The sequence below is a fragment of the Dendrobates tinctorius genome, unplaced genomic scaffold (assembly GCF_039654945.1).
Source record: "Dendrobates tinctorius isolate UK_male_01 unplaced genomic scaffold, ASM3965494v1 ptg000179l, whole genome shotgun sequence".
Taxonomy (NCBI): Eukaryota; Metazoa; Chordata; class Amphibia; order Anura; family Dendrobatidae; genus Dendrobates; species Dendrobates tinctorius.
This window is the reverse complement of record NW_027361846.1, coordinates 3,407,554-3,421,944: the sequence shown is the minus strand read 5'-3', so window position 1 is coordinate 3,421,944 and position 14,391 is coordinate 3,407,554. Positions and strand designations below refer to the sequence as shown.

Sequence of the window (14,391 nt, the reverse complement as noted above, 5' to 3'; positions counted from 1 at the left end):
CTATTTAATGCTCACTGGACCTAGGTCCGGTGTCAGTTATACTCCTGCCCTCGGCTGAGTTAGTTGACCTTGTGCGTACGTGTGCCTTGTGCCTGATAACTTGTTGCTTGTTTGGTTTTGATCCGGTTCTGTCCCTGTTACGAGTTCTGCCTGACCCTCTTGTACTGCGCTACCTCTTGTGTATGACTCTCTGCTTGTGACCTGACTTCTCTCTGCTCGTCCCCTTGGTACCGCGTTGCCATCTTGTGTATGACCTTTGGCTTTGTCTGACCACCCGTCTGTTTGTCCCTCCTGTGCCTCGTTTGCCCGAACTGCTGTGACCTCCGTTTTCCCTGACTCTGAGTTGTTGTATGGTGTACTGTCATATCTGAAAGCAGGACGCTAAGCCACGCCCCCTTGCAGTCACATGACCATAGGTCCTGTGCCAGCTTGCTAATTTCAGTGTCTGCAGGTCCCGTGCCTCTTTACTTTCCGGCGCTGACTGGACCCTGACACCGATAGTTTGTAGCATGCATTGTCACCTCTGCTGCCCCGCTCCACAGGTATCTTTTAGCACTGTTTCTGTACGCAGGACACGCGCACTGTCTCTGTGAGCGAGTGTAGTGCGGTGTCTCTGACAGCTACAACAGGACAGACCTCGGGTGCACAGCAGCTGACCCCCCCAAGGGGCAGGAAACTCTCTTATATCCTTCTCCTTTCTGGGCTTCCGCCATTTTCATTTTCAGAGTGCTAGGTAGCTGCTTAGAAGAAACCATGACTGCTGTTTTTGGCACAAGGTTAGAGGAGGCTGGGTTTTTATAAAGCTGGGAAATTTGCATCACCTGGCCTTTCTTAACGATGATAGTGGACAAGCCATAAAATAATTAAGGTCTAAAACTTTGGTCAAAGTTATCTGAGCTCACAAAGCTCCAGGTGTGCTCAAACTTTTGCATCGGCCCATTTTCCTTTTTGTAGGTTTTAAAATGTAAAAAATAACACCTTTGTTTTTTAAGCAAAAAAAAATATTAATGTGTCATCTGTAACTTTAGGCCTTTTAGAGATAATTTCATCTTCAACTTGCTTAACTGTTAACAATAACAGTAATTCTGGCCGGGGGGGGCAAACTTTTCCATGTCGCTGTATGTGTATATTGGTGTGCACTGTGTATATATGTGTACTGTGCCTATGTAATGTATGTGTACTAATGTTAGGCGTCGGGTTCCTGCAACTGCACAGCAGGGATCCAGAGCCTTGCATTCAGCGGTCTCCCATTCTCCTTCGATCGCAGAGGAGCCTGCTTAGCAGCCCCGTCATTCCCGACGCTCTTCTCAGACCAGCTCTGTGGGTCTCGCTGTTGCTGCTACCTCTGGGCCATGAATAGCAGCGCAGGCTGATCAGCAGCAAGTCACTCCAGAGGCTGTCCTTCCGTCGCTCCACTGAGCATGCTCACGGGACGATCTCCCATTGGAGATCAGGAGTCACATGCACAGGTCCTTCTCCAGATCTGATTGGTCCATCTCAGGGATCTGGAAGCTTCCGGAAGGTCCAGGCTATAAAAGGTTTGCATGGCCTCTCGGCTATGCGCTAGTATAGACTCTAGTTTCTAACTGTGTGAATGATGACGGATGCATGAACCTGCGAATGACTCATTAAGATCCCCCTTCCTCTGATATTACGTGTGTGGATAGGGACTTGGTCATAGAGTCAGCGCCAGTCAGTGGCTCTCTGCAGGCCACAGTCCATATCTCCACAGAACTAGCGTCTGACAGTGTGCCCCTCCTGCGCATTATCGTATAGCGGCTGTGTCAGTCGCCGCGCTGCAGTCAGCAGCACTTGTCGGCGTCCACGGTAGTGACGCCGCACGCACGGTAGGTCTAGACGGACACTGACCCTGTGTCTTGGGTCCTAGTCCTGTGACCATATACTGTGCGTGCATTCTGCTGAGACCTGTGAGTCCAACTGGCTCGGTATTTATGTTTATTGCTTTGGGGCCTCTGTGAATCAACAGAGTACGCCCAGCGCACACCGGGTGATGTTCAACCCGTGTGCAATATACCGCCATACTTTATTGTGCGTCTGCCATTATCTAGCAGCGGTGTAACACCTACTGCACGGTGGACCCCGGGCTGTGAATGCGCTTATCATTATTTATTTATTTAGTGCGTTCCGCCGTCCCTAACATTATACTAGCGCCAGGGTCTGGCTAGTAATGGACCTGCAGCAGCTACGGCAGTACATTCGGCAGCTGGAGGGCAGGTTGGCGGCTCTCGAGAGCTCCACCTCAGCTGCGAATGCTACAATGGCCACTGCCCAGGCAGTCTCAGAGGCTGTCTTGCGTGTGTCCACATCCACGCCGACAATATCCCGCCTTCCGTTGCCCGATAAATTTTCTGGTGACCGCGCCACCTGCAGGGGTTTCGTGAGTCAGTGCTCTATCCAGCTCAAGTTACTGGTCGCGCGATTCCCTACAGAGCGGGCTAAGGTGGGGTTTATCGTCTCCCTTCTGTCGGGCAGGGTGTTAGAATGGGCCACGCCGCTGTGGGAGCGTGGTGACCCCGTGGTTCTGAGCGCTGCTCAGTTTCTAACCTCACTAAAGCAGGTCTTTCTGGGACCACTGGTCACTCACAACACCTCTCTCCAGCTATTAGCTTTAACACGGGTCCCTGTCGGTCAGCCATTATGCCGTCCGTTTTCAGACATTGGCTTTTGAGCTGGAGTGGCTTGATAAGGCACTTGTCCCTGTGTTCTGGAGGGGTTTGGCGGAGCATGTCAAGGATGCTTTAGCAACCAGGGAGGTTCCCGTAACTCTGGAGGAGCTGATTGCTATCTCCACCCGCATTGATCTCCGTTATACTGAGCGCGGGCTGGAGCGAGCTCAATCCAGACAGAAGGTTAGGTTGGCTCCTACCTTCTCTGAACCTCTTGAACCCACGGAGGAGTCTCGCACCGGTCCCAAGTCGAGTCCGGCGCGAAGCTCCGCACGTTGTTACCGGTGTCGACGGTTTTGTTACCCGGCTAGCAGGTGTCCGCAGCACTCGAAAAAACGATCACGTACCATGGTAGTAGGTGGGGGTCTACCTGATATGAAACCTTTTTCCCCCAATCCGATATTCCGAGGGACGTTAGATAGCGGTGCTTCCACCTGGGAGATAGAGGTTACGGTGGACTCCGGTGCAGAAGGAAACTTCATGTCTTCGTCCTTCGCCCAAAAGCACGCTATTCCGCTGGTGCTACTGCCCCATCCCATGACCATCAGGGTGGTTAACGGTGCGCCTTTACCATCTCAGGTTACCCACCAGACAGCACCCCTTGGGCTCTCTATCTCACCATCTCACCACGAGAAGTTGTCCCTGTTCATTTTGCCAGATAGCATCGACCAGGTGCTTCTCGGAGTTCCGTGGCTCCGTTGCCATTCCCCTCTTATAGATTGGTCTTCGAGGAGTATACTGGGTTGGAGCAAGAACTATGAGGGAAGGTGTGTGAGGGGCAGTGTTCAAGTAGCCTCCACGGAGGTGCCCGCGGATCTTTTCGTGCTTCCTAGACACTACCGGTAGTACGCGGCCATCTTCTCCAAAAAATCAGCGGAGACGCTTCCGCCGCACCGTCCTTACGACTGTCCAATAGACCTATTGCCGGGTGCGGAACCTCCTAGGGGCCGCGTGTACCCTCTATCTCTCCCGGAGACGGAGGCCATGTCACAATATATCCGGGAGAACCTAGCAAGAGGGTTTTTCAGAAAATCGGTGTCGCCAGCTGGTGCAGGGTTCTTCTTTGTGCAGAAGAAGAGTGGAGAGTTGCGTCCCTTCATTGACTGCAGCGGTCTCAACGCCATTACAGTAAAAAACAAATACCCTCTTCCTTTGATCTCTGAGTTATTTGACAGGTTGCGAGGGGCCTGGATCTTTACGAAATTGGATCTACGGGGGGCGTACAACCTGATCCGCATACGCGAAGGAGACGAGTGGAAGACAGCCTTTAATACCAGGGATGGCCACTATGAGTACCTTCTCATGCCCTTCGGCCTCTGTAATGCGCCTGCTGTCTTCCAAGACTTCGTAAATGACGTATTTCGCAATATGCTGTCCACCTCGGTGGTGGTCTATTTGGATGACATCCTCATCTTTTCTCCAGATTTAGCCACTCACCGGAGAGACGTCTGCAAGGTCTTCGACCGTTTGTGGCGAATTCTCTCTTCGCCAAGTTGGAGAAGTGCCAATTTGAGCAGGAGTCCTTGCCGTTCCGGGGCTATATCATCTCCGCCCAGGGGTTGGCTATGGATCCTGCCAAACTGCAGGCGGTAATGGACTGGCAGGAGCCCCATTCTCTTAAAGCAGTGCAGCGCTTTTTGGGGTTCGTTAATTACTACCATCAGTTCATTCCCCACTTCTCCACACTGGTAGCTCCTTTGGTGGCCCTCACCAAAAAGGGAGCTAATCCCAAGGTTTGGTCTCAACAGGTCTCCAAGGCTTTCTCGTCTCTGAAAACTCATTTTGCTGGCGCTCCCATCCTACGCCGTCCCGATGTGGATAAGCCTTTTATCATAGAGGTGGATGCCTCATCCGTCGGTGCAGGAGCAGTCCTTTTCCAGAAGGATGCTCAAGGTCGGAAGCATCCCTGCTTCTTCTTCTCTAAGACCTTCTCACTGGCGGAGAAAAACTACTCCATCGGGGACAGGGAGTTGCTGGCAATGAAATTGGCCTTTTCCGAGTGGAGACATCTCCTGGAGGGAGCCCGGTTCCCCTTTCAGGTGTACACTGACCCTAAAAACTTGGTTTATTTACAAATGGCTCAGCGCTTGAACTCTCGTCACTCTAGGTGGTCGCTCTTCTTCTCCCGTTTCCGCTTCACCTTGCACTATCTGTCCGGTGAGAAGAATGTCCGTGCTGATGCTCTTTCTCGCTCGGTGATCTCGGTGGAGGAGGCTGAGCCTCAGCTAATCGTCCCCACTAAGAGTCTGAGGACCGTGTCCCCGGTTGCTCTCGAGCCAGTGCCGCCGGGCAAGACCTTTGTCCCTCCTCGTCTGCGGCCGGAGGTTCTCGAGTGGGCACACGCGTCCATGGTTGATGGTCACTTTATCAATAAGCGGACCACAGAACTCCTGGCAAGATCATATTGGTGGCCGCACATGGCTCGAGACACGAAAGAATATATTCAGGCATGCATTTCGTGTGCTCGGAACAGGTCCTCTAGGCAGAGGCCGGCTGGGTTATTATATCCCCTGTCGGTGGCAGACAGACCCTGGGAGATGGTTGGTATGGACTTTGTGGTTGGCTTGCCCAAGTGTGGTGGCAGCACGGTCATCTGGGTGGTCACCGATCATTTTTCTAAAATAGTGCATCTGGTGCCACTCGCACGGCTGCCTTCCGCTCAAGGTCTCGCCACACTGTTCATAAAGCATGTATTTCATTTGCACGGTATGCCAGACAAAATAGTCAGTGACCGAGGTCCCCAATTTGCTTCTCGGTTTTGGAGGGAGCTCTGCAGTCTACTCAGTATCGAGCTAAACTTGTCCTCCGCCTATCACCCCGAGACGGACAGGTTGGTTGAGAGAGCCAATCATACTCTGGTCACTTACCTGCGACATTTTGTCTCTGCCAGGCAGGATGACTGGGCATCCTTACTACCGTGGGCTGAATTTGCCCTGAATAATGCAGTGGCTGATTCCACTGGTCAGATGCCGTTCCTTCTGAATTACGGCCAGCATCCGTGTGTCCCTGTCCTGATGCCAGTGTCTTCCACTGATTCCAGGGTGGCAGACTGGGCAGTGGAGGCTCGCGACATTTGGGATCGCACCCAGGATGCTACTCGAGCCTCTAAAGAGAGAATGAGAGCATCCGCCGATACACATCGGCGCCCCGCTCCAACTTTTGCCCCTGGCGACTTGGTGTGGCTTTCTGCCCGAAATATCAGGCTGTGGGCTGAGTCCACAAGTTCGCGCCGCGATACATTGGTTCCTTCAAAGTCCTTGAGCGGATTAGCTCAGTGGTCTACAGTCTGGCTCTTCCACCACACTTGGCCATCTCTGACGTCTTCCACGTGTCCCTTCTCAAGCCTGTTCACATGTCCCGGTTTTCTGAGTCATCTGCCGGGACATCATACTTTTCTTCGGACGAGTCCACGGTCCACGCTATTGTGGGACGCAGGATAGTGCGTGGCAAAAAATTTTATTTGGTGGATGGAAGGGTCATGGTCCAGAGGCCCGGACCTGGGAACCAGTGGAGAATATCCATGCCCCGCTTCTTATCGCGGCTGTTGGGGCTGGCGGAACGCCCCAAATTATAAATAATAGTAGGTGCGTTCACAGCCCGGGGTCCACCGTGCAGAGGTGGTGCACTGCTGCTAGGTAAAGGCAGAATAGAGTGGCGTGAAAAGTCACACGTGGGTTACGTCACCCAGTGTGAACAGGAGCGAACTCTGTTGACTCACAGAGCCGCACAGCCGCTGAACGCAAATACCGGAGCCTGTTTAGCTCACAGAGCCCGGCCAAAAAGCGCACAGAAAGCGGCCACAGAACTCTACCCCAAGGACACGGGGGTTAGAGTTCCTGTAGGCCCTCGCTGCCGCGAACGCCGCTGGCTACAGAGTGTGGAGCACGTGCACTGTGGCGTGCTGAGTCACTGATGGGGACTAATGCCTAACTCCGACTCTGCCCTACCTACACCTAAGCCTGGGCGCTAGCAGGCTAGGCTGCACAACACATGCGTACCAAGGGTAGGGGTTTCATAATGAGTCAGTCACCAGAGACATTCATACGTGCATACATCACTCACTCCTCATAGTCTGAAAATACAGTGTATCCTAGCGCATGGCCGAGCAGCTATGTGAACCTTTTATAGCCGCAAGCGTCCGGGACCTTCCTGTCTTCTCGGATGGGCCAATCCGAACAGGAGCAGGACCTGAGCACATGACCTTCGATCTCCAATGGGAGATCACTCCACAGGCATGCTCAGTGGTCCGACATGAGGACTTAGTCCCTGGAGAATCTCGCTGCTGAGCAGCCTGCACTGCCATAGCTGTGCCAGAGGTTGCAGCAGCAAGCAAACCCACGGAGGTGGTCTGGGCAGAGTGCCGGGACCAACGAGTTTGCTGAGCAACTTCCTCTGCGGCTGGGGAGGAATGAGAGACAGCCGGGCTCAGGATTACCCGCTGTGCAGCAACAGGAACCTGATGCCTAACAGTGGCATTTGAGCGTAGCGAGGCTCAGAGGGGAGGGGGCCCTAGGAGGGGAGGTAATGTTAGGCGTCGGGTTCCTGCAACTGCACAGCAGGGATCCAGAGCCTCACAACCTACGGTCTCGCATTCTCCATCGACCGCAGAGGAGCTTGCTCAGCAACCCCGTCGTTCCCGACGCTCTGCTCATACCAGCTCTGTGGGTCTGGCTGTTGCTGCCACCTCTGGGCCAGCAATAGCAGCGCAGGCTGATCAGCTGCAAGTCACTCCAGAGGCTAAGTCCTTCCGTCGCTAAACTGAGCATGCTCACTAGACGATCTCCCATTGGAGATCGGGAGTCACATGCACAGGTCCTTCTCCAGATCTGATTGGTCCATCTCAGGGATCTGGAAGCTTCCAGAAGGTCCAGACTATAAAAGGTTTGCATGGCCGCTCGGCCATGCGCTAGTATAGACTCTAGTTTCTAACTGTGTGAATGATGACGGATGCATGAACCTGCGAATGACTCATTAAGATCCCCCTTCCTCTGATATTACGTGTGTGGATAGGGACTTGGTCATAGAGTCAGCGCCAGTCAGTGGCTCTCTGCAGGCCACAGTCCATATCTCCACAGAACTAGCGTCTGACAGTGCGCCCCTCCTGGGCAATGTTGTATAGCGGCTGTGTCAGTCGCCGCGCTGCAGTCAGTAGCACTTGTTGGCGTCCACAGTAGCGACGCCGAATGCACGGTAGGTCTAGACGGACACTGACCCTGTGTCTTGGGGCCTAGTCCTGTGACCATATACCGTGCGTGCATTCTGCTGAGACCTGTGAGTCCAACAGGCTCGGTATTTATGTTTATTGCTTTAGCGCCTCTGTGAATCAACAGAGTACGCCCAGCCCACACCGGGTGACGTTCAACCCGCGTGCGATATACCGCCATATAGCGCGTCTGCCATTATCTAGCAGCGTTGTAACACCTACTGCACGGTGGACCCCGGGCGGCGAACGCACTTATTATTATTTATTTAGTGCGTTCCGCCGTCCCTAACAATATATGTGTACTGTGCCTATGTAATGTATGTGTACTGTGACTATGTATTGTATGTGTACTGTGACTATGTATTGAATGTGTACTGTGTATATATGTGTACTGTGCCTATGTAATGTGTGTGTACTGTGTATATATGTGTACTGTGCCTATGTATTGTATGTGTACTGTGTATATACAGTTGTGGCCAAAAGTATTGACACCTCTGCAATTCTGTCAGATAATACTCAGTTTCTTCCTGAAAATGATTGCAAACACAAATTCTTTGTTATTATTATCTTCATTTAATTAACGAAAAAACACAAAAGAGAATTGTCCTAAAGCCAAATTGGATATAATTCCACACCAAATATAAAAAAGAAGGTGGACAAAAGTATTGGCACTGTTCGAAAAATCCTGTGATGCTTCTCTAATTTGTGTAATTAACAGCACCTGTAACTTACCTGTGGCACCTAACAGGTGTTGGCAATAACTAAATCACACTTGCAGCCTGTTGACATGGATTAAAGTTGACTCAACCTCTGTCCTGTGTCCTTGTGTGTACCACATTGAGCATGGAGAAAAGAAAGAAGACCAAAGAACTGTCTGAGGACTTGAGAAACCAAATTGTGAGGAAGCATGAGCAATCTCAAAGCTACAAGTCCATCTCCAAAGACCTGAATGTTCCTGTGTCTACCGTGCGCAGTGTCATCAAGAAGTGTAAAGCCCATGGCACTGTGGCTAACCTCCCTAGATGTGGCCGGAAAAGAAAAATTGACAAGAGATTTCAACGCAAGATTGTGCGGATGTTGGATAAAGAACCTCGACTAACATCCAAACAAGTTCAAGCTGCCCTGCAGTCCGAGGGTACAACAGTGTCAACCCGTACTATCCGTCGGCATCTGAATGAAAAGGGACTGTATGGTAGGAGACCCAGGAAGACCCCACTTCTTACCCCGAGACATAAAAAAGCCAGGCTGGAGTTTGCCAAAACTCACCTGAAAAAGCCTAAAACGCTTTGGAAGAATGTTCTCTGGTCAGATGAGACAAAAGTAGAGCTTTTTGGGCAAAGGCATCAACATAGAGTTTACAGGAGAAAAAAAGAGGCATTCAAAGAAAAGAACACGGTCCCTACAGTCAAACATGGCGGAGGTTCCCTGATGTTTTGGGGTTGCTTTGCTGCCTCTAGCACTGGACTGCTTGACCGTGTGCATGGCTTTAAGAAGTCTGAAGACTACCAACAAATTTTGCAGCATAATGTAGGGCCCAGTGTGAGAAAACTGGGTCTCCCTCAGAAGGTCATGGGTCTTCCAGCAGGACAATAACCCAAAACACACTTCAAAAAGCACTAGAAAATGGTTTGAGAGAAAGCACTGGAGACTTCTAAGGTGGCCAGCAATGAGTCCAGACCTGAATCCCATAGAACACCTGTGGAGAGATCTAAAAATGGCAGTTTGGAGAAGGCACCCTTCTAATATCAGGGACCTGGAGCAGTTTGCCAAAGAAGAATGGTCTAAAATTCCAGCCGAGCATTGTAAGAAACTCATTGATGGTTACCGGAAGCGGTTGGTCGCAGTTATTTTGGCTAAAGGTTGTGCAACCAAGTATTAGGCTGAGGGTGCCAATACTTTTGTCTGGCCCATTTTTGGAGTTTTGTGTGAAATGATCAATGTTTTGCTTTTTGCTTAATTCTCTTTTGTGTTTTTTCATTTAAGACAAATTAAATGAAGATAATAATACCAAAGAATTTGTGTTTGCAATCATTTTCAGGAAGAAATGGAGTATTATCTGACAGAATTGCAGGGGTGTCAATACTTTTGGCCACAACTGTATGTGTACTGTGCCTATGTATTGTATGTGTGTAATATGTATACTTGTCTGTGAATGTGTCCTGTGTATACACTCCTGTAATGTAGATTTTATTCTTGTGTCTCTAATGTGGATATGCGCAGGTGTTTCCATGGGTGGGGTCTGACACAGTGGCCCAGATACAAGTAACGGTCAGGGGCTCTTCATTGTCCGGTTCTGCTCCTGGCTGGAGTAGTCATTATCCTCCTGATTGTCACCAGGTTGTGCAGGGTGATAGCTGTGTGGCCCCGGAGCAGTGCCCCTGTGTTCCGCAATCAGGGCCCAGGTTCCTCTGGATGGAGAATCTCACTATGGAAGAAAGAAGAAGAGAATACCCAGCAGGCACCACTCTGCAGTACCAGTGTAATAACTGGTGAGAGGCGGGGCAATAAGGGAGGAGGCGGGGCTGGGAAGGGTAGGAGAGGGTGGGGTATTGGAAAATGGGCGGAGCAGAGGGGAGTCGAGGTGGGGGAGGGAAGGAGGTGGGGGAGGTGAGGCAGGTGGAGGAGGAGGCAAGGCAGAACAGGGAGGGAGGAGGAGGCAGGGCAGGAGGAAGCTGAGCAGTGAAGGAGGAGGGGGCGGGCCAGGGATGAGGAGGGCAGGTGGAGGAAGTAATATCCCTCTAATAGCCTTGTTGCTGTCTCCTGCAGCTCCTGCCATACAGGAAGCTTTGTGTGCTCCGCTCAGGACTGTGCAGGTGAGATTCTCTGCGCTGCAGCGGTTCTGTGCTCTGCTTTGTCTCTGGTGGTGACTGACATTCGTTTGCCTTACAGTGGACTGTCAGTGGTCACCGTGGTCATCCTGGTCTTCATGTTCTGTAACTTGTGGAAGTGGAGTCCAAACCTCACAGCGGCATCAGATCCGACAGCGGCTGTACGACGGAGAGGAATGCGCCGGGGCCTCGACCCGCCACAGGGAATGTGAGACCCCCGACTGCAGTAAGTAGTGGGGTTCACCTAACACTGCACCACCTCTTGGGTACACCGCCCCTCTTTCCACCGCCGCCAGGGCATACCCGCTCCACCACTACCGCGACATACCCACTCCACCGCCGCCGGGGCATACCCGCTCCACCGCGGCCGGGGCATACCCGCTCCACCGCCACCAGGACATACCCGCTCCACCACCACCGCGACATACTCCCTCCAACGCCACCGCAACATACCCGCTCCACCGATGTGGAGGCATACCCAATCCATCACTGTGGGGACATACACTGCCCCGGGTATACACACTGCCCCGGGTATACACACTGCCCCGGGTATACACACTGCCCCGGGTATACACACTGCCCCGGGTACATACACGGCTCTGGGTACATACACTGCCCCGGGTATACACACTGCCCCGGGTACATACACGGCTCTGGGTACATACACTGCCCCGGGTATACACACTGCCCCGGGTATACACACTGCCCCGGGTATACACACTGCCCCGGGTACATACACGGCTCTGGGTACATACACTGCCCCGGGTATACACACTGCCCCGGGTATACACACTGCCCCGGGTATACACACTGCCCCGGGTACATACACGGCTCTGGGTACATACACTGCCCCGGGTATACACACTGCCCCGGGTATACACACTGCCCCGGGTACATACACGGCTCTGGGTACATACACTGCCCCGGGTATACACACTGCCCCGGGTACATACACTGCCCCGGGTATACACACTGCCCCGGGTATATACACGGCTCTGGGTACATACACTGCCCCGCGTATACACACTGCCCCGGGTACATACACTGCCCCGGGTATACACACTGCCCCGGGTACATACACGGCTCTGGGTACATACACTGCCCCGGGTATACACACTGCCCCGGGTACATACACGGCTCTGGGTATACACACTGCCCCGGGTATACACACTGCCCCGGGTACATACACTGCCCCGGGTACATACACGGCTCTGGGTACATACACTGCCCCGGGTATACACACTGCCCCGGGTACATACACGGCTCTGGGTACATACACTGCCCCGGGTATACACACTGCCCCGGGTACATACACGGCTCTGGGTACATACACTGCCCCGGGTATACACACTGCCCCGGGTACATACACTGCCCCGGGTATACACACTGCCCCGGGTACATACACGGCTCTGGGTACATACACTGCCCCGGGTATACACACTGCCCCGGGTACATACACGGCTCTGGGTACATACACTGCCCCGGGTATACACACTGCCCCGGGTACATACACGGCTCTGGGTACATACACTGCCCCGGGTATACACACTGCCCCGGGTACATACACGGCTCTGGGTACATACACTGCCCCGGGTATACACACTGCCCCGGGTACATACACGGCTCTGGGTACATACACTGCCCCGGGTATACACACTGCCCCGGGTACATACACGGCTCTGGGTACATACATTGCCCTGATAGATGGCCCTGGGTACATACCTGAAACATTCCAGCGACGTCCTCAGCCCGTGTTTATGCCGCTCTCTGTTTAGGTTGCCCTGTTGGGGAGCGGTGGAGGCGGTCGGTCCCCAGTGAGGATTCCTGTGAGCCGACATGTCAGGAGGTTTATGAAGAGCAGAGAAGGAACTGCAGTGTGGGGACCACAGGCGGCTGTGTGTGTGAGGCAGGGAGGTACCGCAGCAGCCGGGGCATGTGTGTGACCGCCGAGCACTGCGAGTGTCAGCACGAAGGAAAAGACTATGTGGTGAGCAACCCCATCATCACTACTGGGTCCTACTGGGACTGGAGGGACCCAATAATCACTCTACAGCCCCGACCCCCTAAATCACCCTGCAGCTCCAGCACCTGATCATCTCCCCAACACCCCTATAATCTCCCTACAGCCCCAACTCCCCTATACTCACCCCGTAGCCCCGACACCCCGATAATCTCCCTAAAGCCCCAACTCCCTATACTCACCCCGTAGCCCCGACACCCCGATAATCTCCCTACAGCCCCAACACCTGATAATTGCCCCAGCACCCCGATAATCACCCTATAGCCCCAACTCCCCTATACTCACCCCGTAGCCCGACACCCTGATAATCTCTGCAGCCCCGACACCCCAATAATCTCCCTACAGCCCCAACTCCCCTATACTCACCCCGTAGCCCCGACACCCCGATAATCTCCCTACAGCCCCAACACCTGATAATTGCCCCAGCACCCCGATAATCACCCTATAGCCCCAACTCCCCTATACTCACCCCGTAGCCCCGACACCCCGATAATCTCCCTACAGCCCCAACACCTGATAATTGCCCCAGCACCCCGATAATCACCCTACAGCCCCAACTCCCCTATACTCACCCCGTAGCCCCGACACCCCGATAATCTCCCTACAGCCCAAACACCTGATAATTGCCCCAGCACCCCGATAATCACCCTACAGCCCCAACTCCCCTATACTCACCCCGTAGCCCCGACACCCCGATAATCTCCCTACAGCCCCAACACCTGATAATTACCCCAGCACCCCGATAATCACCCTACAGCCCCAACTCCCCTATACTCACCCCGTAGCCCCGACACCCTGATAATCTCTGCAGCCCCGACACCCCAATAATCTCCCTGCAGCCCCAACTCCCCTATACTCACCCCGTAGCCCCGACACCCCGATAATCACCCTACAGCCCCAACTCCCCTATACTCACCCCGTAGCCCCGACACCCCGATAATCTCCCTACAGCCCCAACACCTGATAATTACCCCAGCACCCCGATAATCACCCTACAGCCCCAACTCCCCTATACTCACCCCGTAGCCCCGACACCCTGATAATCTCTGCAGCCCCGACACCCCAATAATCTCCCTGCAGCCCCAACTCCCCTATACTCACCCCGTAGCCCCGACACCCCGATAATCACCCTACAGCCCCAACTCCCCTATACTCACCCCGTAGCCCCGACACCCCGATAATCTCCCTACAGCCCCAACACCTGATAATTGCCCCAGCACCCCGATAATCACCCTACAGCCCCAACTCCCCTATACTCACCCCGTAGCCCCGACACCCTGATAATCTCTGCAGCCCCGACACCCCAATAATCTCCCTGCAGCCCCAACTCCCCTATACTCACTCCGTAGCCCCGACACCCCGATAATCTCCCTACAGCCCAAACACCTGATAATTGCCCCAGCACCCCGATAATCACCCTACAGCCCCAACTCCCCTATACTCACCCCGTAGCCCCGACACCCCGATAATCTCCCTACAGCCCCAACACCTGATAATTACCCCAGCACCCCGATAATCACCCTACAGCCCCAACTCCCCTATACTCACCCCGTAGCCCCGACACCCTGATAATCTCTGCAGCCCCGACACCCCAATAATCTCCCTGCAGCCCCAACTCCCCTATACTCACCCCGTAGCCCCGACACCCCGATA

The 14,391-nt window shown here is 53.4% G+C and overlaps 1 protein-coding gene across 1 annotated transcript in view; it reads left to right on the top strand.

The window, feature by feature from the left end:
- Positions 1–14,391, top strand: part of LOC141054879 (SCO-spondin-like) — a 463,576-nt gene that overhangs the window by 435,642 nt on the left and 13,543 nt on the right. Inside the window, exons 110-113 of the mRNA XM_073551763.1 lie at positions 10,228–10,379; positions 10,657–10,703; positions 10,780–10,944; positions 12,494–12,705. Coding sequence (XP_073407864.1) covers positions 10,228–10,379; positions 10,657–10,703; positions 10,780–10,944; positions 12,494–12,705 — 576 coding nt within the window. The remainder of the gene's footprint in view (positions 1–10,227; positions 10,380–10,656; positions 10,704–10,779; positions 10,945–12,493; positions 12,706–14,391) is intronic.